At 43.3% G+C, this 26,342-nt stretch overlaps 1 protein-coding gene across 3 annotated transcripts in view; it reads right to left on the bottom strand.

Annotated features, from left to right (window-relative positions):
* Window positions 1-6,019: 6,019 nt before the first annotated feature.
* The window catches only part of DENND5A (DENN domain containing 5A), a 109,233-nt gene continuing 88,910 nt past the window's right edge, over window positions 6,020-26,342 (bottom strand). For 2 of the 3 annotated variants that reach the window (XM_041730086.1, XM_041730087.1), the window contains 11 exons: window positions 20,616-20,700; window positions 19,201-19,285; window positions 18,583-18,711; window positions 14,733-14,854; window positions 13,419-13,564; window positions 12,740-12,858; window positions 12,161-12,342; window positions 11,501-11,583; window positions 10,893-11,016; window positions 8,545-8,713; window positions 6,020-7,060 (listed from right to left, as the gene is read on the bottom strand). In XM_041730086.1, the coding sequence (XP_041586020.1) occupies window positions 6,877-7,060; window positions 8,545-8,713; window positions 10,893-11,016; window positions 11,501-11,583; window positions 12,161-12,342; window positions 12,740-12,858; window positions 13,419-13,564; window positions 14,733-14,854; window positions 18,583-18,711; window positions 19,201-19,285; window positions 20,616-20,700 (1,428 nt within the window). In that variant the 3' untranslated portion in view covers window positions 6,020-6,876. The remainder of the gene's footprint in view (window positions 7,061-8,544; window positions 8,714-10,892; window positions 11,017-11,500; window positions 11,584-12,160; window positions 12,343-12,739; window positions 12,859-13,418; window positions 13,565-14,732; window positions 14,855-18,582; window positions 18,712-19,200; window positions 19,286-20,615; window positions 20,701-26,342) is intronic. The other variant, XM_041730088.1, reaches the window with a different exon arrangement.

Raw genomic sequence — 26,342 nt, 5'->3', positions numbered from 1 at the left:
GAAAAAGTAACAACCAATTTGGTCCACGGTTGTTCTTGGCTCAGGTCTGGGGTCAGCAATCAAAACCAGGCTCTCAGCAATTAATCCTGCAGTTCCGAGGTGGCTGCAACTGTCCAGCCTGTACAGCTTGAGTTAAAGGTCAGACCCCTATAATAAGCCTCTTTCGGAAGTTGAGATCACTGCAACCCCAGCCTACGAGACAAAGCAGAAATGTTCAGGGCCTGCCTCACTCCACAGGAAACAGCAGGATGAGGAGGAGGAACCTCAAGTTTCAAGAAACCTCATGTGCTCAGGCAGCCTCGCCTCCCTCGGAATTAGTATGAGTAAAGGAAGTTCAAAAGAGCTTGAGGATGTCCCACAGGTAAGTGAGCCAGTAAGCATGGATATACACACCATCCCACACCTTTTAACTTGGCTACAAGCACAGGTCTGCAATATTGAACTTTAGTGTAGACTATGCACCCCTGAGGCCTAAGAGATATCCTTGACAACTCTGCTTCCTCACTCCATACCCAATCCATCACCACGTCCTATCAGTCTTGCCTCTAAAGCAACTCTAGAACCCCTTTCCCTTCAACTCCACCACCCCTAGTCCAAGCTGCTCGCATCTCCCATTTGGCCACTAACTGGGAGGTGCATATTCTTTCCTCAAAATGAAAATCTGAACCTGTCACCCACCTTCAGGAAACCTTTGCATGACTTCTCAGGGCTCTAACAGTAAACTCCCTCCAGTGGTCTCTATGGCCCTACACAGCTGGGCTCCACCTCTTGCTCAGCCTCATCCCCACCACACTCCCCACCATCTTCTGCTCCAGCTGTTCTCTACTCCTTTCCAGACACTTGGTATAAGGTTGCTCCCTCTACCTAGACAGTCTTCCCTTCCTCCTCATTTGCTAGTCAGTTTCAACCTTCAACCTCAGGAAGTCCTTCTGACTTCACTGACCAGGCCAAATCCCCCTTGGTTCTCATAGCCTTGGGTATCTTTATAGAACTTATCACAGTTGCAACTTAACATTTGAATGATTTTTTAAAAATATCTCTCTCTTCATTAGACTGCAAACTCCACAAAGCCAAGAACCATATATATTGCTAAATCTTTTTAGAAAATATTTTATTTGAGAGAGGGAGAAAGAGAGAGGGAGAGAGAGAGAGAGCACGCATGTGCTGGGATATATAGGGAGAGAGAAAATCTCAACCCAGATTCCACTGTGAGATCATGACCTGAGCCAAAATCAAGAGCTGGATGTTCAACTGACTGAGCCACCCAGGCGCCCCTAAATCTTTTTAGTATGAAAAATTAATGAACTTCCATATACTTCATCCAGCTCCAATAATTAGAAAGGATCACAAAGCGACACCTAGGATTCTGGAGGAAAACCATGCCATTTGCAACAGAGAATTCTATACCTTTTGAGAAACAGTTCCTGGCACATGACTGGGCCCAGGTTTATATGAAATGCTTGAGAGCATTTAAAAGTGACAATACATCAAGAACTTACTGTCATGAACTGGGCTCTGCTAAACCATAAGTCAGGCACAGGCATTAGTAGTTCACTGTAAAATGGAAATGGTGACCAAGCTTGGTTTGCTGAGGGGTCAGCTTGGTGTGTGGCTGGAAGACAGAAATGGACAGTGGTTGCATGACAGTCACATTCAAAGATTGCCTTGAAAGACAGTGGGAAGCAAGGGAAAATCTTCCCAATGAGCAGAGCTACAAATGGTTATGGAAGGAGACTATATATGAGAGACCACATATACATTCCTGAACAGTGGCCAATGGTCTAGCTGGCTAGTCAGGGGACTGGAAGAAAAAGGTCTGGGAAAAAAAAAAAAAGGAAGAAAGAAAGAAAAAGGTGTGGAATATTGGAGACAAGAAGGTCTGGGGTATAGCATGTGGCTGGACATTTGGAAGTAGGCACAAAGTATGAAGATTTTTCTATCACACATTAGTACACACCAGAGAGCACTCACCACTGAAAAGAACTGAACTAAGTAGATTAAATGACTCAGCCACTTTGTCATTCATTGGCCATCCTGGAACTAGCACAATAGGCATATGAATGGAGTGGGTCACAGAGGCAGAAGTGGAAGCTACACATAGGCCTAAGAGCACAGACTCCCACATACCAAAACTAATCTAGCTACTGCTGCCTCTGAATGGCCAATCTGCCAGCAAGAGACTAATGCTCAGCCCAGATACAACACTATTCCTTGAGGAACCTAACAAGCCACTCGCTCGCAAATCAACTACATCAGGCCTTTTCCATCCTGGCAGGGCCAGAAGTTCATCCTCACAGAGATAGAGATATATTCTGGAAATAGGTTTGCTTTCTTTTCCCATAGAACCTCAGCCAGCACCAATATCCAGAAGCTTAGAGACTACCTAATCCTTAGGTATAGGATTCCATCCAGCATAGCATCCAACCAGCACACTCATTTAACAATAAAGGAAATTAGGGAGTGGGTCCATAACATTAAGTCATATATGCTTATACTGGTCTTATATGTACTATACCATCCAGAAGTGACCAACCTCAAAGAGCACTGGATTGACCCTTTAAGGGCACTACTAAAGCACTAGCTTCAATAATCTGAGGCAGTAATCTGTAAGAATTGGGTGCCATCCTTCAGGATCTAGTATTTGCGTTACATCAGAGACTTTTATGTGGGGCTATGTCCCTAAGGAAGAATACATGGGTCTAGGAACTAAGAGGCAGAAGAAGGAGTGGCCATACTTACCATCACTTCCAAGGACCTACTAAGGGATACTGTGCCTTATATACCTGCAACTCTAAGTTCTGCAGAGTTGGAATACTGGCACCAGAGGAGTCACTTGCCAGAGCTACATTCTGCAGGAGCCAGTGCGCTGAACCACAAGCATCACCTGCCACCAGGGTACTTTGGACTTCTTATGTCTGAGGTCCAGCAGAGGAGAGTCACCATCTTGGCAGAGATAAATAAGCCTGAACAACAAGAGATGGCAGGAATGGGTAAAACCCAGAGCTTCTTAGACAAATAGCTGATTCCAAGCCTGAGACAGAAAATGTACAAGATGAGCCTAGGACATCCTGAAATTCCACAAAGCAGTCACCAGAGTCATGTGAAACAACTCAGCAGGCAATCTGAAAAGGCTCCCAACTACCAGGATGGGACAATTGGTAATAACTTCAATGGAACAAAATCCATTAAATACACGTTAAGTCCGTGAGTTCATAACAATGTTTTTTAAAAAACAGCCACCTTCTGAGGATAACCGAGAACCAGTCCAGTACATTATCTTAAAAGTTAATAAAAGGAAAGAATTTAAACACTTACCCTGCCTTTCCTATATACTCTACTGACAAATACATGAAGGGCAGAAATCTCCTTATAAAATTATTCCACCTAATAAATGAAACAAAATGATTAAAATATCTCCATGTTACCACCTCCTCCCAGTGAATTACTTATAGGATGATAGCTGCTAACATAAAAAAAAAGTGAATACCAGACATGATGTGCCTTCTGATAAATGAGTACACCACCACCTAGAGTCTCATCAAAGGGATCAAACCTCAGGCAAATCAGGTCTCTGGATCTAGCTGATTTATAGGGAAGGAGCACACTGAATTGCACCAACATAAAATTAGCAAAATCTAGGCTGTGGGAAACTATAGGATCCAGGCAAACTATAAGGAAAGGAAAGGAGTAGAGGGAATCCTTCAGATTAAAAAAAAAAGACTTAAAAGATACATCAAGTTAAAAAGAAAATCAATATGGTACTATAGTGTGTAGGGATGTACACTTGGGTGATCAAACAATAAAGAAACTCAAGGAAGTAGTTAATATAAAGGTCACAAAGTTGGAAGGAAGGAGGCAGCTGAGACTGGGCTGAGGAACAATGAGGACTCTGGGAAGGCTGACAGAACTCTATTCTAGACCTGGTGGTGGTTACAGGGTACTCACTCTGTAATAATTCACTGAGTTCATCTGCATGCTTGTTTGTCAGTCCCTGAAATCTCAGATTGGAGAAGCACTGAATTAGAGCAGGTGCAAAAGCCAAAGCAGGCAGCACTTGAACTGAATACATTTCATCTACCCAAGGCTACTGGAGAGGCAGTTGACTCAAGTGTCCCTGAAATACTGAACTACTAAACACATCTGTTCTCTTAAATCACACATCATTCCAAAAAAGATTTGCAGATTATAAAACAAAACATGGTAGAAAGTGAGACATTCACAGCAGAATCAGCTGTTAGAAGGAACAGAGATAGAGGGTCCCAGGAGAACCTTGATTTCTTTTTTTTTTTTTTTTTTTTTTGAGAACCTTGATTTCTAAAACATGATTCACACTCACCTTCTCAGCAAAGTCTGCTAAAAAGAGAGAGTGTTGCTCCTTCACTGTACAATAATTAGTACAATGATGGTGTTAGGAAGGAAGATAAGTAGAATAAGGGGATAAAAGTGACTGATGGGGGGATCCCTGGGTGGCGCAGCGGTTTGGCGCCTGCCTTTGGCCCAGGGCGCGATCCTGGAGACCCGGGATCGAATCCCACATCGGGCTCCCGGTGCATGGAGCCTGCTTCTTCCTCCGCCTGTGTCTCTGCCTCTCTCTCTCTCTCTCTCTGTGACTATCATAAATAAATAAATTAAAAAAAAAAAAAAGTGACTGATGGGACTTGGTATTTTAGAATGGTCAGGGTAAATCTCTCAGAGGACATCTGAGCAGAAACCTGAATCAAAGTAGTAGTTGTCAGTTGAAAAGCCACAAGTTTGGAGACAGTTCTGGTAACTGCAAACTACTTATCGGATGTGTGGCCTTGGGCAAGTGACTAAATTTCTCTGACATTCAATTTTCCCACCTCTAAACCAGTGATAATCTACACTTGCCTTGCAGAGGTATAAGGAAAAGGGAGAAGTATGTGTGTAAAGCACCTGGCTTAAGGTCATCTCTGGCATAGACCCACAATATACATGCAGTGGGTTCTATGCTGCCCTTCCTGCCCAGCCAGGAATCTCCCTTCCTGCTCCCAAATCACTGCCTACCTACTCAACTTCCAAAAAAATTAAGACTCCCACGTCCCACTCACATCCCCTGCTGGCAGGATATTGCACTGCAGCCATCCTCAAAGCTGCCAGTCCCTTTCCTCACCTCTTCAAAAAGCCTTACCTAGGCACTTACCACCAGCCAGTCACCAGAGATGGAAATGAATTAAGAGACCCTCTCTGGACTCTCCAGAGCTCATAACTTAGGGAGTGGGCCCAACACGAAAGCAGCAACAATCCAGAGAGGAGGTACCAGCATCTAAGTGACTACAGGAGCACAATGACAGAATGATTACCTGTGCTCAGGGAGGATGAGGGAAGGCTTCATAGTAGGTAACTCCTAAAGTAACCTTGAACAATAAACAGGAAGTAGGCACCAAGGGAAGCATTCCATCCAGGCAGACAGAACATAAAGGCAAAACCAGGAAATCATAAGAAACATTAATTGGTTTGAGGCCCTCTACCTGACCAAGCCACGAAGAATAAAACTGAAGGAAGCTGGTTTCCAGGACCCTCATAAAGCTCTACTACCTACCATCCTGGGAAAAACAAATCCTTCTCTCAAGAAAAAGCTTTTTTTCCTTGAGGGCAAACAGGGTCTCATGTGCCCTATGTTCCCATACCTGGTCTTCTTACCCTTCAAGAAACATCCATCTTGTCTCAGTCAAGTGACCTTTGCAACCCCAGCCAGGTCTCTTCCCCTCTGTGCTTCAGCCTCTTCTTCTGTGGATCGGGTAAATAACCCTTATCTACATCCTTCTCAAATAACCAGTTGAGTTAAGAACTATGAAAGCTCCTGATGCTGCAGCAGGGAGGACTCAGGAGACCCTGAGGGGGCACCCTGGGCAGCTGAGGGAGGAGCCAAGGCAATGCCAATGTTTAGCTAATCTAAACATTTAGATCAGCTCTCACACTGATCTTCTCACGTGGACCAAACCATACCTTCCGCCACCCACTGCTCACAAACCCCCATAAACGTCAGGGATCCATGCAGTTTTGTTTCAGGTGTTTTATTAAGTGGGCCATACTGTAGCTGGTTTCTAGGTTGCAAAACAACATAAATTTAACAATAATAACATAGCCAGTTAGACTGTGACAAGCTTTTTCCTTCCTTAAAAACAAAGAAAAAAGAAAAGAGAAAAAGATTTAAAACACACAATGGAGGGTTAAATAAATAATAGGAAAAAAAAAGAAACAGAAAACCTGTTAAAACATGCTTATGTTTACTTCTGTGCAGCTGTGTGCCAAGAGGAAATGTGATCTTCTGCACGACGGTGCATCCCGGCATGTCTCCGTTCCAAATAATACTGACAGAAAAAGCAAAGATGTGGGACTGACTCATCAGTGCTTGCAGAGGCACTACTAAAAATCCCTTTGATTGGAGCTTAGGGCTTCCTGCTCAGCACACCTGTGTGTGGCCCGTGAAAGCCAAATATCCATAACAATGTTAATATAGAAAACATTAGTTTAAAAACAACGTGGAATGGCCTCATGACCAGGCGCAGGTGAGGAAGCAGAACTGCCCCATCTGTGCACCGCAGGCTCAGTCCGAGGAGGCCGCAGCTCCCAGCAAGCGGCCACGGCGAGGGAGGGCACCAGCTTCAAAATAAGCGGCACCAACCTCGTCTCCCTCTCCCTATCACTCTTTCACATGAAAGTGTGTAAAAAGCAAATCAGCAAATAAACTCTAAAATAGATTATTTATTCCAAAAATCCTCTACTTTTCTTTTTTACAGTGAGTGTACATTTCCTCTCTGTCTCCTGCACAACTTGCTTAAATCCCCTTTGGAAGAAGGGTCAGAGCCGCAGGGTGAGTCTCTCTTGGTCCTGCTGCTAGCTGGTGCTGGGAGGTCAGATGTCGATGCCCTTGACAAGGGATGTCTCCAGTGTGATGTTGAACTCCTGCAATGTCTGCAGCACGCGGATCAAGGAATTGACAAGTGTATGGTCTTTGATTAGCGCCACATCCTCATACATGTGTGCGGTGATGGGGCAGTCGGCCAGCAAGGCAATCCAATGGTGTAGGAGGTGATCTCTGGCAGGGAAGGGTCAGTCCAGATGGATCAAAAGAGAAGGGGAAGGGAGACAGTTAGTACAAGGCCAAAGGGGAAACTTTCTCCATCACTCCTTGAACAAAGTCTGAAGCTGGAGAAGTAGACAGCTCCCCCAAACCCCTCTCCATCTCTTAAAAATGCTTGACAAAAGGCCTTACATGGCTTTAAAAGGCTCCTACTAGGGACTACTCAACCCCAGGGACACCAACACAAATTGACCCACTTACCTGCCACCAGGTCCATACGTCCTCCCCCGCCTTCTTCTGCTCCCCTAGACAAGCCCACCACCAGCCAGACACCAGGTCCAGTCAGCACCACCTCTTCCATCTCAAAAGCCAATCTGTCTCTGACCATTATTCCTTACCAGAGCTATCACCACCTGTAATAATCCTAAGAGCTCACATCCACATAGCACTTGGCATGTGCCAGACACTGTTTTAAGAGCTTTAACCTTCATAACAACTCTATGATATGAGGTAGGTGCTATCAGTGTTATTATTAGCCCTTCTTTATAGATGAAGAAATTGAGGTAGCCATAAGTTAGGGAGCTTATCCAAGTTCGTATGGCTAGTAAGGGGCTGATCTGAGAATATGAACCTAGTGTATCTGGTTCCAGAGTCTGTTTTTAACAACTATGCCAACTTCTTCCCTTCTTTGCCCCAAATGAAGTACTGCCTTAAGTTTATTTAGCATTCATGTTCTTACCTGACCCCCTGGAATAGCCCCTAACAAACTGTCCACTCAGACGCATACCATCCATGGTTATCACATTACTATCATTTCAGTCCCATGATGGAACAACTCTGTCCTCATATGGACGGATCCTCTGTCCCAACTTCCCAAAGCCCCCAGCCTCCTTTCAGCTGTCTCCTACAACTGCCCTTCCCATGTTTACCTGTTATTTCCTAACCCCAAATCCTCTGCTAGTTCTGTCTGCTTCAAACTCCTCCACTTCTACCCTTCCATTATGACTCACCTCAGATAGCACCTCCTCACTTCTCTGATCTTTCTCCTCTACAGCTTCAGAATAACTTATGAATGCATGTTTCCTTTTGGGTCTCTCACAACCTTCTGCCTTATACTGTATTTAATTAGGTCAAGCAACCTTCTAAATGGTAGGAACCACGCTTTCTTTATTCAGCTCATTCCCACTGTCTTCCATAAGGCCTAGTGCATTCGAATCTTTGTTGAAGGAATGACTAGACAGAACTCTGCTTCAAATTTCACCAGTGGGATGTTTTTATTTCTTTCCACCAAAATGTCCCCATCCAGTCACACACACTCTCATCCCCAGCCCTCCACATCTCTCTACACATAGACTTTGTACATGGAAATGAAGGACCCCCAAAGCCTCACTTGCCCAATGACCTCTGGTCATTAGCCACTCCCACCCCCTACACTATGCTAGGCTCCACCTCCAAGGCTGGGTGCTGTGCATTCTGGGCCACAAGGCTGCATGCAGTACCTGGCTCCCAAGCACACCAGCATCTGAAATTTGCCGTCCTTGCCTATGTTCCGGGGAGTATTATTGATTGCAGTGACAAATCGGCAGAAGTTCCGGGCCCTTGTATGCCAGTTTTCCTCAGGGACAAGTTCGTTCTGCTCCAAAGTCTCGTAATAGGTTTGTGCTTTTTCTGTGAATAGTAGAAAAGCTTGCCAATGACAAAGGCTTTCAAAACCAACCCATCCCTGAGTGTCCTGCAGGCCATTAGCCATGAGGCTCTCCATGTTGATGCAGGTTAACTCAATGTGAGTAACATGAATGTTCTGACATCACTGGTCCCATTTCAAAATAGAAGGTCCCTATTCTTCTGTTTTAAATTTCTTTATGTGGTCCTTGATTTAAAGATGGTCCTTTCCCGGGATCCCTGGGTGGCGCAGAGGTTTGGCGCCTGCCTTTGGCCCAGGGCGCGATCCTGGAGACCCGGGATCGAATCCCACATCAGGCTCCCGGTGCATGGAGCCTGCTTCTCCCTCTGCCTGTGTCTCTGCCCCTCTCTCTCTCTCTCTCTCTCTCTCTCTCTCTCTCTGTATGGCTATCATAAATAAAATAAAAATTTAAAAAAAAAAAAAAAAAGATGGTCCTTTCCCTAGTCTGAAGATTAAAAAAAGAAGAATTAGAAAGAAAGAAAAACACTCTTGAGGGAAAATATTCTTTTTTTTTTTTTTTAAGATTTTATTTATTCAGAGAGAGAGAGAGAGAGGCAGAGTCACAGGCAGAGGGAGAAGCAGGCTCCATGCAGAGAGCCCGACATGGGACTCGATCCCGGGTCTCCAAGATCACACCCCAGGCTGCAGGCGGCGCTAAACCGCTGCACAACCGGGGTTGCCCAAGGGAAAATATTCTTGCATGAAAATTTTCCAAGTGGGTGCACCCAGGGCTGGGGCTCCAAATACTATCAACTGGCCTTTTGGATCAACAAGGAGAAAGCGTGAGGACTCATGACTAAGCTTCCAAGAAAAGCCAGAGCAGGGCAGCCCGGGTGGCTCAGCAGTTTAGCACCGTCTTCAGCCCAAGGCCTGATTCTGGAAACCCGGGATCGAGTCCCATGTCAGTCTCCCTGCATGAAGCCTGTTTCTCCCTCTGCCTGTGTCTCTGCCTCTCTTTCTCTGTGTCTTAATGAATAAATATATAAAATCTTAAATGAAAAAAAAAAAAAAAAAAAGCCAGAGCAGGGCACCTGGGAGGCTTAGTCAGTTAAGTGTCTGCCTTTGGCTCAGGTCATGATCCTAGGACGGAGAACTTGCTTCTCCCTCTGCCTCTACCCACCCCCAGCTTGTGCTCTCGCTCTCAAATAAAAAAATGAATGGGGCCCTACGACCCAGCAATTGCACTTTTGGAGATTTACCCCAAAGATACAGATGCAATGAAACACCGGGACACCTGCACCCCGATGTTTCTAGCAGCAATGTCCACAATAGCCAAAATGTGGAAGGAGCCTCGGTGTCCACCGAAAGATGAATGGATAAAGAAGATGTGGTTTATGTATACAATGGAATATTACTCAGCCATTAGAAATGACAAATACCCACCATTTGCTTCGACGTGGATGGAACTGGAGGGTATTATGCTGAGTGAAATGAGTCAATCAGAGAAGGACAAACATTATATGTTCTCATTCATTTGGGGAATATAAATAATAGTAAAAGGGAATATAAGGGAAGGGAGAAGAAATGTGTGGGAAATATCAGAAAGGGAGACAGAACATAAAGACTCCTAACTCTGGGGAACGAACTAGGGGTGGTGGAAGGGGAGGAGGGCGGGGGGTGGGGGTGAATGGGTGATGGGCACTGAGAGGGGCACTTGACGGGATGAGCACTGGGTGTAATTCTGTATGTTGGCAAATTGAACACCAATAAAAAATAAATTTATTATAAAAAAAAAAATGAATGGGGCAGCCCAGGTGGCTCAGCGGTTTAGTACTGTCTTCAGCTGAGGGCCTGATCCTGGAGACCCAGGATCGAGTCCCACATCAGGCTCCCTGCATGGAGCCTGCTCCTCCTCCTTCTGCCTCTCTCTCTCTCTCTCTCTCTCTCTCTCTCTCTCTCTCTCTCTGTCTCTCATGAATAAATAAAATCTTTAAAAATAAAAATAAATTTAAAAATGAATGAATGAAAGAAAGAAAAAAGAAAAAAAGAAAGAAAGAAAGAAAAGAAAGGCAGGCAGGCCAGAGCAAACACAACAGATCTAATTTGAGAGTCACCTGGCTTGGCTTCTGCACCTCAGACTCCAGTGGTCAGCACTCACATTATCTTGGTAAGTCCCCATGTTTCTGCATGCTTTTCCCAACCTCACACCGTGGCTCAACTCACCCAGGAAATCCCAAATGAAGACATTTTTGAAGAGCCGGGGAGATTTAAATCCATGTTGGAAAGCCTGTTCCAGGGCCGAGACAAGGCCACATTCTCCACAAAGCAACAGCGTCAGACTGCCTCGCTATATAAGGAAACAGGAGAGAATGCCAGGCTTGCCTTAGCCAAGCTACCTTCCCACCACTGCTTCCCCAAACCCACAGTCCACACCTGGAGGGCAGCAAAACACTGGCTAGCACATCCTATCTCCCCTAGCACCTGGCACAGTGAGTGGCACAGAGCAGCTATCAGTGAATAGCTCCCAGACAATGGATCTTGGTCCCCACTAGAGGGACAAAGCCAGAGTGACCACTACTCAGGGAGGCCCAGGCAAATCCAGAAGAGGACAGAAATATACACTGTTCATTAGGGGCCCAGGGACTCACTGGGTCATTAGTGTGTAAGGAAAACAGGGTAACCCAAGGCAGCAGCCCCTAAGGAAAGGTGCTCCATGTCAAACTAAGGCACACACTCTAGAGCTCTGGGTTATCCACACTACATGGGCCTGGAAAAAGATAATTCTCTCTTATTCAATGTAAAGTCTTGGGTTGGAAGGCAGGAAGCCTTACCTCTTTCTCAGGCTTATGGAAGTGCTTCACAATGCCATTGACTGCCTCCCCGATGGACTCCTGGATCTGCCCAGTGTTCAGCTCTGATAAAAATCAAGCAGACATCCCTAATCAATCTCAGAGGCTAGTCATGCTTAGCTGACTGAGCATAATGACTGAGGACATAGAAGCGCTCAAAGGAGAGGCAGGAGAGCCTGGACCCTAGGAAGCTAATACCTTAAGAGATGCTGGTAAAGTTTATTTTCCATTTTACCCTGGAACTTCTGGCAACCAAAAGAAGGCCAAGACTTGATTGTAAGCCCCAGGAATAAGGAAGGAGAAGGCCAGAAGGTAGATCCCTTTCCTCTCTGGAACCATATATAAGTTAGTACAGAGGACCTAGGCCGGGATGCATGAGCTCTCCTCTCTCCTTCTAGGCCTCTAAGGAGTGTGACACCCCACCCCTGACACACATACACATACATACACACACACACACACACACACACACACACACACGGATTCATGAGAGGAGGGCGACAAATGCCTGAGGCTGCTTTGTAGGCAAAAGTAGTTTCTGAGGTAGATGCACAGGCTGGAGTCTGGACTCCCACATCAGGGTTCCCAGACACCTCACATTCCCCACCTGGGTGGCATGAGGGCCCAGCCCCTCCTACTTACTGGGCTTGTTGTTGGGTGAGATGGTAACGAGCCTCCGGATGACACTGGGAGACTGCTGCAAGGGTGGGGTCCGGCACGGCCTCTCATCCACCTCAGGCTGGGATGTGAGCAGCTCCCCAACCAGGACCCGCTCCAGGCTCCCATCATCTATGCCCTTCCCCAACCACCGACCACATGGGAACCTAAAGATCAAGCAATGGCTTGTCAGAGCTGCTAACTCCTCCAGTATCCTTCCCCTTGCTGCTCAGCAGAAGCCATCAAAATGCTAATCTTTGGAGACAGGCTCTGAAACCAGGCTGGGGATGCCTCAAGGCCCTGTTCATCCATTCCACTGTGCATCACTGAGAAAACCACCAGAATGATGGGTGGCCTGGAAACTGTGTATAGTAACATCATACATCTTAGCTTGGAAAACCCTCCTATTTCTTTTCAGATGCATGAGACAAAGCCAAATAGGAAGCACCTCAGTCCACCACAACTTAAAGGGTCTCCTTGAGAATTCCATATACCAGGCATAAAAACCAGCCCCTGTAGTATACCTTGCCCACTATCTTAGGGCACAGCTGAGGGAACACTTACTTGTACGTATGTCCTGTGATCTCATTCCTGACCATCACATACTCCACCAGCCACTTGGCATACAGCCCAGAGTTATCATGGCCTATCTGTACCGTAGTGAGCTTTCCCAGATTCTGGCACTGTGAAAGAACAACCAAATAAAGGCAGGTAGGTCAAGAAAATAAGAGAAAAGAGAGGCACTACTCAAAGGCACAGATCTGACTGACTGTTTGCAACCTGGCCCCATAATATTTATAGGGTCAGGCTGGTGGTAGAGCACTCTCATGACAGGGAAATGATTGAGAAAGAAGATGCTACTATCTGAAAGAAGAACAGGCCCTAGGAGCAGAAGGGTCTGAAGTGGGACAGTGGTCTGAGATTCAGAGGTCTCTGTGAACACTTGTGCTCAGCAACTGAAGGAACTCTTGGGAATTTCTCATCATGCCATAGGCAGGGAGTTACGCAAGTCCAGATGGATAAGTGCCTTCCAGCCAGATTGCTTAGACAGGGGAAGCTCCCTCATTCTTGGGTCAACCCTTGGCTCCAGTCTCTGATCATCTCAGAACAGGTCAACTGTGCTAATGCATTAACACTATAAGAGCAAGACCATCATAAAACCCTGCAGAAAACTCCCATAAGCAGCCTTTGCAAACTCAGATCCCCAAAGAGCCTAGGGTTGTGGTCCCTGGGCAACACATACCTCGAAGGTCATCTCTAACACGTTCCTGGGAATCTGCAGGATCTGTGTCTCACCCAGTTCTCCCGAAATGCAGATCCATGGGTTGGCGGTGAACATGGAGCCCCCCAGCTTCTTGCTCGGTACAATCAGGATATGGTACGGGATCACTGTTTTGAGGAAGCCACAAAGGCATTGAGGGGGATCAGAAATCCCTCCCATACCTGAAAGGGCCCTGACCTGCCTGCCCAGGTGTACTGGCCTCAGCAGAGGCAGGAACAGCAGGTCCCAGGACCTAGTCTCTGGCTGGCTTAGCCAATCCTACCCTCACTCTCACTCCTCTCAGGGTTATCACCCAACCATCAAAGATCCAAGCACATCTGCAGGCTCGGAGCTAAATGAATTTGTTCCTTAAATAATAGCACCAACTCCATATTGTACTAAATTGCTTTTTAGAGCACTTTTCAATCTGTCATCTCATGAACTCTAATAATCTCCAGAGAGGTCTTACAATGCCTTTCTGAAGCACTGAAACAGAAATAGTTTCCCCTGAGTCTCCTAAGTTCCAGTCCAGGGCTGCCTCTCCTGCAGCCTACAAAACTCATCTCTGAGAGGGAGGATGGGTGTCATACAGAATCAAGAGTCCATGCTGCTGAGGTTGCTGAGTCACCGGCCAAACAACTAGCCATGGGGCAAATTCAGATGCTAACTCTTATTGAAAAGAGCATCCTGGCACCAAAGAAAGATGAAGCTCCAAGGATCTTCCTTAGACCATACTGAACCCTCCTTCCTCACTTTGCAAATAGGGAGACAGGCCCACAGCAGGGGTCAACTCTGCTCACAGAAACCTAATGAGTTAGGGCAGAGTAGGGCCTGGACCCATATCTCCCACCACAACTTGGAGTTACTTCAGGAAGAATTATTTTTCCCTGGGGGTTGGTCTGAAACCTTCTAGGATGTTGAATGACTCTCTCAGCCCAAAACAAAAAGGAGATTTCTTTATAAGTGTGCAAAGAAGGCAGTGAACTTCACCATACCACCCGACTCCACTCCACTTTCATTGCCTAGGCCCCCAGAGCAGTGCTGAGGACAATAGTGACAACATCATGGCCAAAAAGACTGAGCTCCCCAGTTCAGAATAAGAAAAAGAAGCTTCAGAGAAAAAACAACCTCCACTGAGGGCAAGTGCACGTCTCTCCTACAGAAGAAAAAGGTAAATAGAAAGAACAAGTGACAATCTTTCTTTTAAAAAAAAAGGGAAGGGACAGTGAGTTAGCCTTAGGGAGGCTCATGAAGAGTGGCACTGAGAAGGCTAGTGGGGAGCACAGGGCTACTCACGGATAGTTGTGAAGACATTGGTGAAGCAAAAGTAATCGACGGCATTGAAAGAGAGGAGGTGATAGAGGAACTGCTCCTTCTCGTCGTCACAGCGCAGGAAGGCATAGCGCTTGTACAACTTTCTGTCGGAGAGGAGGCAATATATCAGTCCCCCAGCCAAAAGGAGGGGAAAGAGGCTAGAATTACTCAGTTCTGGAAGGAGACAGCTAAGGGAAGAATAAGATGCCAAGCTTCAAGTTCATTAGAACCATCTAAAAAAGGAACAAAGCCAGCTATTCCATCTAAATGAGGGCTAGAGGGAAAGTGGCTGAAACTATAGCACGAACAACAAAACCAAACTCTACCTGTGTCTAAGGATTCATGTTACTATAATGCAGTGTCAGAGGTCATGGGATCTCCTTTCCTAAACAGGGGGCTGGAATTGTCACCCCTCAAGGATGGCACAGGCCTTCTCACGCTTCTAACTAAGGGCATCACTCCAGTGTGTGGTATGAGAATAGCAATGGCAGGAGGTCTTTGATCATCATTCATTTGCAGGGCCAGTCTCAGACCCTCAGCAGACATAAGAATCATGAGTCAAAACACTACTGCGAATGTGAATGTAAGCCCAGGACAGCTTCAGAGTCAATAAAGGGAATTAGGTCACAGACTAGGAAGAGCTGCATACATGATGTTCTTCCTTCTTTTTAAACTTTCTCCAGTCCCCATTCCCATTCCCACTTACTCATCAAAGGCCAACTCCCTTTGCCTGACATTGTAGACCATCTACAACAACAATACCTTCCCCAAATAGAGGGGACATGAAGAGCCAAGTGCACAGGCCTTTGGCAGAGAGAAACACTTATGGCTTAAAGAGCCATAAGCTTCAATGGTCCCAGGTGACCACAGAGACCTAAAGGACAGCACGAATTTAGATGTTGCAGAAGAAAGAGAAGGACAGGGTGTGGAAACCAGTTTGGTTGGAACTGAGGGCTCAGAGAGATGATCATTTAGCAATGAGGCTGAAAGGTTGGGCTACGATCAAATGAAGGAAGGCCCTAAATAGTTAGGCTGAAGAATCTGCAACTTGCCCTACAAGTAATAGGTTTCTGCAATCTACCCTAGAAGTAAAGGGAAAGCCACAGCTGATTCCAGAAAATTTAAATTTAGTGCAGCTGAGGGGTGAACAGGGCCTAAAACTGAAAGTAAGGCAGCAGCACTAGATAAGAAGATAGGTGGAGGCAGAGGCAAAGGACCTGAAATGTGCATGTGGAAGGTAAAGCAAAGCAAGGAGTCAAACTGGACTCCAAATTTCAGACTAGGTAGGGAGGAACGAGGGTGTTCAGGGAGAAGAGTCGTGACATTAACAAAATATTTCAAAGAAAAGTAGTTATGGTAAAGACTCTATGAAGCTTGCTTCTGTTCTCTCTGAGATAAAGGTAAGATACCTGAATGGAAATAAATGTAGGGCTGGAGCTCAGAAGAAAAGTCAAAGCCACAGCGTCAGATGTGGAAGTCACACAATAAGTAGCAAAAGTCATGAGAATGGGTGAGATCACTAAGTGAGAGAGAAAGCGTGAAAAGAACATATGTACATGCAGAGAACTGAGGACTATGGTAGCCAACATCCTGGAAAAGGTAGGGGGAGAAAAAGAACAGGATGGTATGAGGTCACAGCGGCCATGCAAAGTGAGTTTCAAGGTAAGAGGGGCTACTACACTGTATTAGTCACTGCAGGCAGGTTAAGGAAAAACAATGTGAGCTCACTATATAGGAGCTAACTTTCTCCCCTATACCCTACAAGCCCCCTTACCCTGCCTTGACCTTACACCCTTCTCCATGCTACAGTTTTGGAGGCCACCTGGAAATCCCAAAGACTTAGGAACATTCTATCTAGATATCCTCTCTAAGGCTGTCCACCTCCTCCTGTCTATGTAGCTATGCACACATTTTGTGTGCCCAACTGAATATCTACAAGGTGCTGGGCAACATGTATATTCATGCCCTCAAAAGCATATTGTAGTAAGCAGCAAGCAACTAGATAATGACAATATAGCCCAACAGGGGTGAAGCAAGTTTGAATATATACTATGACAAATGCTATGGGAGCCTGGAGGAAGAATGGACCAAAGTCTCTGGGATGTCTAGACAAACACTAGCAAAGAAAACTTCTGACTAGGTCCTGAAAGGACTAAAGACATTCTGAGAAGGGTGAGTGGTATGATGTAGCTGGAGCTTCAAGCAGACTGAAGAGAAAGATAACAGAGAACAGAATGAAGGAGTAAAGGGCCCCTTTTTTCTCCCCTATGCCCCATTCAAAATGCAATCTGTGGCAGTAAAACTTATTTTCCACTCACTGGAGCCAGAATATAAGGTGGAAAGTTTCTATTACTGAGTAAATTCTGAGCTTATCTCCTTTTAACAGGGCTATAGCTTAAAGGAACCAAAATTAGCCTGACCAGTCTGTGCCCCGTTTGCACTTAACTGGGCCTTTATGCTCATACACACCCTAGACCTTTCCACTGTCCCAGACTTCACAAAGTTCTTGTGCTTGACCCCCTTTCAGATGCTTCTCTGTCCTCCTACTGGTGCCACCCACACTGGCCAGCAGGAAACACTCCTGCCCTATCCTGCTACAGGGGCAAATTTTTTTATTTTAAACCACACACAACCGCCCCTAAAATCTGGTGTGCAAACACCTCCCTTCCAAACTCCAGGCTTACATATTCACGTGTTCCCTCTTAGTTGTTCTCCTAATCTCCAAATTTTTATCCCTAAGCCTTTTTGTCCCTATAGGGAATCAAATTTAAGTGTTTTAAGAATTGCTGTTTCATAACCTCTCAAAGTGAGCTCTCTAACCTATCAAGGTTTTAAACCTAGTTCTTGCTGTGGTTTACATACACAATAAATCTAAACCATTATATTTTAACTTTGAATAAAATGAGATTCTGCAGTTTTAATCCACCTGCTACACAAAAGGCCCACTCCTCTGCTTTATCATCCTTGGGAAAGTCAAATAATAAAGGATACCATGAAAAGATGCCTAAGTAAATTAAATGCTAAACAAAAATGCCCAACAGGCTTGCCAAAGAAGAAAGAGCCAAACATAGATAGGAAAAGTAGATAAGTGGAGGCCTAAGTGGCACAGAAGGGGGACAGTCCTCCTTCCCACTCCTCCTCTGGTAGCTAAGGTACAAAAAGAATACAAAGAGTATCAAATCCAGAGAAGGGAACTATAGGTTTAATGGCCCCTGGGAGCATGAGAACCATGGAATCTCTCCTCTTACTCCTTCTAGGTAGAAAGTGTGGAGAAAAAAAAAAAAAGTGTGGAGAAAGGGGGTCTCGGAGGGCCATTGGAAAGCCCTTTTAAGCTCCAGGGAGACTCAGGCAGGGCCCAGAAAGGAAGAGCAAGAACTGGGTTATTTTGGGCTGGCCCTAGCCTCAAAAGAGATCAAAAGAGATTAGGGGATATTAGAAACTCCCTTTTCATTCCCTAATCCTTTCTTCCCCAGGACAGGAAAGAGGCCAAGAAACTGCCCTGTGCCTGAGAGGAATACAAGTTACCTGAGTGCAGTAAGGAGAGGAGAGCCCCAAAACTCTAAGGTTCCCAATAAGGACCCCATCTGTCTCACTACCTCTTTAAGAAAGCTATTTAGGGACATGCATTTGAGAAGGTAGGAAGAACAAACATAGCAGAATTTTTCTTCTATAGTTAAAGAGGGGAAAATCTTCCCTTTTCATATGCAATTTGAGGTTAGCTGAATGAATACAGCAGAAATGAGACAGTGAATACTCTCCCTCCTCATACAAGGGTTCCCAAACCCTCCCCACGTTCCTAGGAACTGGTCTACTCCAGGTAGAATCGCCTTACTTGGTGAGCTCATGGTCTGAGAGAAGCTGCTTCAGGTGTCTGGAAAGTAATTTTTTTTCCATGGACAGTCGCACCCATGCTCTGGCCTTTCCCACATCAGTCTTGATTTCTCCAATGTTCTGGATGTGCCTGAAGGGAGAACAGGAAAAAAGAGGTGGGGAGTGGGGCAGAAGAGGAACTCACTACCAATACGTCCCCCTGCAAAGCCAAGGAAGCCTGGTAAGACAATCCTATCCCATTCTGGTGAAAGTCTATCTCTCTCGTTCTCTAAATCCTGGACTTCCATGTGGCTTTGCAGATAGGCGCACCACAATCTGCAAGGGCAGGAGGCGGAGGGAGGAAGATGTGTGGGGGGTGGTGACAATACAGCTCTCAAAAAACCAGGCTAACCCTGGAGCCTTGGGATACTCTGCTATAATTCTCCAAAAATGTCAGGAAACCCAAATGCTCATACAGCTCTACAACTGCATCATGAAGGACAAGACCAATGATAAGGGCTTCCGGGTTAATGGAGATGGTGTAGAAGCCCAAGTCACTGAGACCCTATTTAAAGCAGACACCTAAGGAGCAACTGAAAACAGGCTTTTAGTGGCTTATTATATATGAACCTAGACAAACCTCATATCTTGAATGAGGGAGATTCTCAGGGGAGACATGACCGAGCTGGCATCAGATTTCCTCCGTTCTGAATCAAGAAGTATTCCTAGAACAAAAAAGTTGGTCATGTCCCAAGAGATCTGACTATCCAAAGAGCTGACTACCCAAATTTGTACAGGAAATAGTTGGTTACTTTGGTAGCACTTAGTGTTTCATGAATATTTATTAAGTACTTACTAGGTATCAGATGTTATAGTTTTATACATATGATCTCATTTAATCCTCTAACAGCTAGATATATCTTTACTTCCATTTGAACCAATCTTGACCATTAGGATAAGAACATCCAAGAAAAGTAAACAAACTTCCTGGCAGAGAGAGGAAAACGAAAGATGGTACAAAGAGGAGATGCTGCCAAGAAGTACAGGAAGGAGGGGAACTGTCCTTGAAGACAATAGCCTTGGCTCCTAATCTGGCCTATTCCATGAAGGTACTGTGTGATCTTGAGTAAATTCAATTTCTCTCTGGATCCTAGGTTCCTCTTCTTGTAAGGGGCTAGATTAGATAATCTCTGGGATCCCTTTCAACTTTGATATTTTTATTAAATTAGAAACGGAAAAGAAGTGCTAAGGGATCATTCATACCAGGGCTTGACTCTGAGGAGTTCCAAGGTAGGACATATTGACAAATAGGCTCTGTTAACTGATAGGTCATCTCAATGCCCATCTTGGAGATATGAAACAAACAATTTAAAAAAAAAAAAAAGAAAAGAAACCATTCTGAAGACAAACTGCTCCAAACATAGGATACCAGTACCACACAAATTCATTAAAAACCTAATGTCATTCTAAGACTGTCCTCTTGCTGATAAAAATCTTCTATATCACTGATCAAAGGGTATAGAAACAAGGACGTCTGGCTGGCTCAGTCAATGGAACATGTAATTCTCAATCTTGGGGTCATGAATTTGAGCCCCATGCTGGGCACAGAATTTACTTTAAAAAAGCGGAGTGGGTGGTATAGAAACACATAATGAAAGCAAACCCCATGGCTTTGGCACACTGTGGTTAGACAGCAGAGTAGCTTAGTATTTAAAAACGGAAACATTGGGATCCCTGGGTGGCGCAGCGGTTTGGCGCCTGCCTTTGGCCCAGGGCACGATCCTGGAGACCCGGGATCGAATCCCACGTCAGGCTCCCGGTGCATGGAGCCTGCTTCTCCCTCTGCCTGTGTCTCTGCCTCTCTCTCTCTCTCTCTCTCTCTCTCTCTGTATGACTATCATAAATAAATAATAAAATAAAAAAACAAAATTAAAAAAAAAAAAAAACGGAAACATTATACAGCAAAGGTTTCACTGACTTAGAAGAATCTACTCCAGTGGGGGATGGGAAAGTGGGTGGAGGGGGTTTTCCCCAGTGGTGCAGAGACCATCTTACCTGATGTACTGAGGCTTCCTGATGTGAGTTTTCTCTGACGGTTTTCCTGGTAATGTAACAGGTGGGACCACAAGGCTGATTTCCCCTAGAATCAACACAATGGAGAAACATCTATCAATTTAGATTTCAGAGGCCAAGGCATCCAGTGAACAGAGTCATGGATAATTTTAACATATAGACACAGGATTTTACTAAAAAGTATCTGTACTTATCTCAATGTACACCCAGATGCAATATATACAGATATATCCTCCTACTAAAATGCAGGAGAAATGTAAAGAAGAATGGAAAGGAACAGAAAAGAGAAATGGTCTACCACTTCAAACAGGAAAGACATGGCCAAAAAGAGTCTGTGAATGGACCAGTGGATAAGAAAGAAAAAAGTAAATAACCTATTAACTTCTAAGTTGGCTAAAGGCCAGTTTGAGTAGAGCATGATAGCTTCTGTACAGAGGAGCTAATATCCAATCTACAAGATTCTATGATAGCTCCTGAATTTCCTAAAATATTTAAAGACACTACTGTCCTTAGTGCAGGCTGAGAAGAATAAGCTGTCACCTTACTACTGAAGGTAAAACTGAAGAAGCCCGCAGGAAGGTAGACTGGTACTAACTGTAGTCAATATAACAGAACCTTATTAGCATTTGGAAATCTAAGAGTTGCAGTTTAAACTATTTGAGACATGTAGTAATTTGTCATTTTACCAAGGGACAAATCTGATAAGCATCTGCAAGCCTGAGGTAAGGGAGCAATTTGCTTCGGTGGTGAGTGAGCCCACCTGGCCACCCAGGCACTGCTTTGTCTCTTTCTAGTCATCCTGCAGTACACAGTATCCCTTGTTATATAATTAAAACTTTTAGATTCATGGTAAATGTTTCTATATAGCTGATATTATGTAAATGTGGTATTATGCTTGTTTTAGTAATAGGATTTATTATAATAATTTTATCAGTGACTTTAGTTCTGTGTTTTACAGAAGTGACAGTAGTAATAGAAGCTACCATGTCCCGAGACTTGTTACAAACTAACCACTATGTTAAATGTTCAAAATATAACATTTTATCTAATGCTCTCAACAATCCTACAAGATAGGTACTTCTATCCTCATTCTCTTTAGAAAAGAGCAAATTGAGCATCAGAAGATTAAGTAACTTGTAAAAGATTACTCAGATAGTAGTAAGCAGAGTGTTGAGATTCAAGCTTCAATCTAGTGTCAGAACAATTATTCTTTTTTTTCTTTTAGAACTATTATTCTTTATAATGATGTCATATAGACTGCCTGGAAGAGATCATTTAACTTGTGAAGTTATACATTCTGAAGAAAATTTTATGTTCTTAGATGAATGAGGATTTAAGGTCTCAAGATTTGTCCCCTAAGAATACTGAGGATCTATATTGTTTCTATTTGATAGATTTTAGGAGAAAAAAATCAAGCATTTGAATGAAAGAAAACCCTCATCTGTAGATCAGCAAGGTGTTAACATAAATTTGCCGTTTGGATATCCTGCAAGAATTAACCAACTTAAAAGAAAAAAAGATTTAACCAGCTTAAAACAAAGTCCAATAACCATAAGGGTAATTTTTTTAAAAAAACACACAAGTTAAAACTAGAAAAGGCTTTTTTATTTTTCATTAAAAAACGTTTGAAAAAAATCAATGTTCAACAACATCAATGAGACAACTTCTATACACTAACTGGTATATTGACACAATATATGTGAAAGACAAAAAAAAAAAAAAAAAGAAAAGAAAAGAAAGAAAGACAATACAAGAGCTTAAAATACTCACACTCTGACTTAGTAATTCAATCTCCAGAAATTCATCCACCTATCTACCAAAACCATTAGGTACACTCCTAAAAGGGCAGGGACTTCAGCTTATTCATCACTGTATCCCCAGAGTAGGCTCCTAAAAGGGCAGGGACTTTGGCTTATTCATCACTGTATCCTCAGAATCTAGGAAGACTAGGAAGGCAGCCTCTCTTAACAGACCTGTGCAGACATGACATACACTAAATACAGCCAGTCACCAGAGAGCCCTCACATGCAACGATGCCGAAGAGCCAAAGGCTAGAGCAACACCATCCTGCCACACCAGAAGAACACCCTGGCTCATGGTAATCCTACAGGAGGGAGAGCACAGGCAGGAGTAAGAGACTAGCAGCTGGGCTGAAGCTTAGTGACAGGGCACTAGGGTCTTTGTAGTTCAGGAGACATGGGTTATTCTTTTCTCCCTGTTTTGCACAGAGGTTAATTGAGACTGCAAGGTTCAGTTTAACCTAACTACCCATTTGGGGTAGTTTTATAAGGATAGCAAGATATAGATAGCACCAGATTCTCCAAGAATGTCATACACAGAAGGTGAGAAAAACCCCATTTTCATTTACCCAAAGGGCTGCAGTTACAAAACCAGTATGAAAAACCAAACCTCACCCCTTATTGTTAGAAAAATATACTAGAGAAGGATGCCCATCTCCTTGAAAAATGTCACTGAAAGCCAAAGAGAGTTGTGAAGATAACAGAACTTCTTATGAGGACCTGCTGAAGGCAGCCCTGGATGCAGGCAGTCATGGCTAATAACAAAATTTAAGAAGCTAGCAGCAAAAACTGCTGCTTGGGTTCTAATTGCTAGGTAGATAAAACAGGTAGGACATCAGTAGGGTATCCTCAGAAGGGGAAATAAGATCACTCTCTGAGAGTGAATTTGGTCACAATGTGGGTGATTGCAAGATCACGTATAATCTGCATGATAGAGACCAGGTAACCAGGTTATAACCCTTGGACTGGAATATAACCAAAGAATGTCTCAGCAGGAGACAGGAGCTCTATACAGATACTAGCAAAGTGAAAGCCTAGGAGAACATGTTGCAGAAACCCAACATACATAGTCACAGTCAATCCTCAGCTGAATATGTATGTGTCCCTGAGGGTATAAATGCCCTGCCAAAAAGCACATACACTTGCTCCCTCTGGTGACACCGTCAGTGTTTCACTTTTAGTGCTCCAAATGCAGTATTGAGACCTCAATTTAAAAGTCCTTGTTATTTTGTATTAGTATTTCACTACACAAGTAGCCTCTATCCTAAGAAAGGAATTAAATGGGCTCCAAAAAATATTCCTCACATATGGGAATTTGTGCAGAATATGGTTGCAAAGCCTCAGAGGACAGGTTTAGAACATGTTTATCATATGGTATTATTTCTTAAAATGCAGGAGAAGGCTCACTAATTCTCTAGAAATTTTTATGGCAAACATTTTAAAGTTTTGGGGGGCATATATTTTACCAAAAAGATGAAGAGCTCAACTATAAGTGCCAGGTCTGTTCAATTTAAAGGAAAAAGTTAAAATGATTATATATATTATACTCATTTGTTATACAGAAAAGGAAAGAAACAGGAATTCTTCATGTAGAGCATAGCATAATTAGCCATCATAGGTTATATATTTACAGCATGCTAGGTATTTGTTTTTATTACATCTAATTATCATAACTCTCAAAGATAGATTTGATTAATTCCACAGTATGGATTAAAAGTTACTGGAAGTCATCCAGTGGAGCTAGGATTCAAATCCCAGTCTGACTGATTAGACTCCAAAGCCCATAGTATTGCTATTTATACTACAGGATTCTCAAAATTTTAGGAACATGATACACAATTTTTAGCACTATAAAAAATTTATAACCACATTGTTGCTTACAATATTGAAAAATCAGAAACAACCTGACTAGTAATAAAGGACTGATTCAAAATATGGAACACTAAATAAATAAAAATTAAAAAAAAAATTAAAAAAAAAAAGGGATCCCTGGGTGGCGCAGCGGTTTGGCGCCTGCCTTTGGCCCAGGGCGCGATCCTGGAGACCCGGGATCGAATCCCACATCGGGCTCCCGGTGCATGGAGCCTGCTTCTCCCTCTGCCTGTGTCTCTCTGCCTCTCTCTCTCTCTGTGACTATCATAAATAAATAAAAATAAAAAAAAAATTTCAAAATATGGAACACATATACAATGGATACAGTAACTAAAACTGAAATCTGAGAAGAGTAATAACCTAATAACCACAAATATTTATATAGCACCTCCCAAATTCCAGGCTCTAAGTGTAGCACTTCACCTAAACTATTTTACCAAATCTTCGTAAGAATCCTACAGAGGTGGGTACTTTAAAGAGTCCATCATATATAGGTTGAAACAGAAGCTTAGAAAAAACTAGGTATCTTGATCAGTTTCATAAAGTTATTAAGTAGGAATCAAACCCACATCTAAAAAAAAAAACTAAAAAAAAAAACAAAAAAAACCCCACATCTATCTGATTCATAGTTTGAGCTCTTAAACACTATAGAATCACCTAGAAATTAGTTAAGGACATGGGGAAAAAATGAGGTTAAAAAAAAGCAAGTTACAAATCATTATGTATAGTATATTCCCATCTAAATTTTTAAAAACAGTTTTACTGAGATATAATTCACATTACCATAAAATTCACACTTACAAAGTATATAATTTTGTTACAAATAAAGCCCCGGTTTTTAGTATGTTCACAGAATTGTACAACAATCATCATCTTAATTTGAGAACACTGTCATCACCCAAAAAAGAAACCCCATGCCCATTATCAGTCACTACCTATTCCTCCTTCCCTTCAATCTCTGACATCTCCTAATCTATCTTCTGTCTATGGATTTGCCTATTCTGGACGTTTTCTATAAATGGGATCATACAATATGTGGTCTTTTGTGAACGGTTCCTTTCACGTAGTATGTTGAACATGTATCATCCTTCATTCTTTCTACCACTAAATTATATTCCATTGTATAGATATACCACACTTAGTGTATCTACTCATCAACTGATGGACTTTTGGGTTGTTCTACTTCTGGCCTATTTGGAATAATGCTGCTATGAACATCTGTGTAAATGTTTTTATACAGACATATGTTTCCATTTATCTTGAGTACATAGCTAAAAGTAGGCTCATTGTGTCATATAACACCATGTTTAACATTTTGAGGAACTGCCAGCTATGCTCCAAAGTGGCTACACCATTTTACATTCCCATCAGCAATATATAAAGGTTCTAATTTCTCCAGATCCTTACTAACCTTGTTATTGTCTGTCTTTTTTTATTTCAGTTATCCTTGCGGATGTGAAAAGGTATCTCATTGTGGTTGGATTTTTAAATATCCACAGTATATGGGTATATGTGCACAGAAAACTGTTTTGAAAGACAGATATGGTAGACTGTCTCTATACCCATGACAGTGGCACTCCAGAAGGACAGAGATCTTGGTCTGTTTTGTTCACTAAGGTATCTCAAGTGCCTTCAACAATAATGCCTGGCACAGTGTCAACCCTCAATAAACACTGGCTGGATACTTGTATGTATTTTCTAATTTATCCATATTAAAACTGCTTTTTTAAAAAAAAAAGAAGATTTTACTATAAAGAGAGAGAGAATGAGTGGGGAGAGGGACAGTGGGAGAGAATCTCAAGCAGACTCCCTGCTAAGCACAGAGCATGTTGCATGGCTCAATCTCTATGAGATCTCATGGGGCATAACCCATGAGATCATGACCTGAGCTGAAATCACAAGTCAGACACTTAAAAATCAACTGAGCTACCCAGGCGGCCCTAAGACTGCTTTTTTAAAAGATTTCAAGTTGTTTTCAAATTTAAACATACATAAAAGTTGTCCATCTTGACTAGCTATTCAAAGCAGAGTATTTTGA

Source organism: Vulpes lagopus, chromosome 15 (genome assembly GCF_018345385.1).
Source record: "Vulpes lagopus strain Blue_001 chromosome 15, ASM1834538v1, whole genome shotgun sequence".
NCBI classification, from domain to species: domain Eukaryota; kingdom Metazoa; phylum Chordata; class Mammalia; order Carnivora; family Canidae; genus Vulpes; species Vulpes lagopus.
Note: the sequence above shows the minus strand (reverse complement) of the source record. Positions and strands in the feature narration are given on the sequence as shown.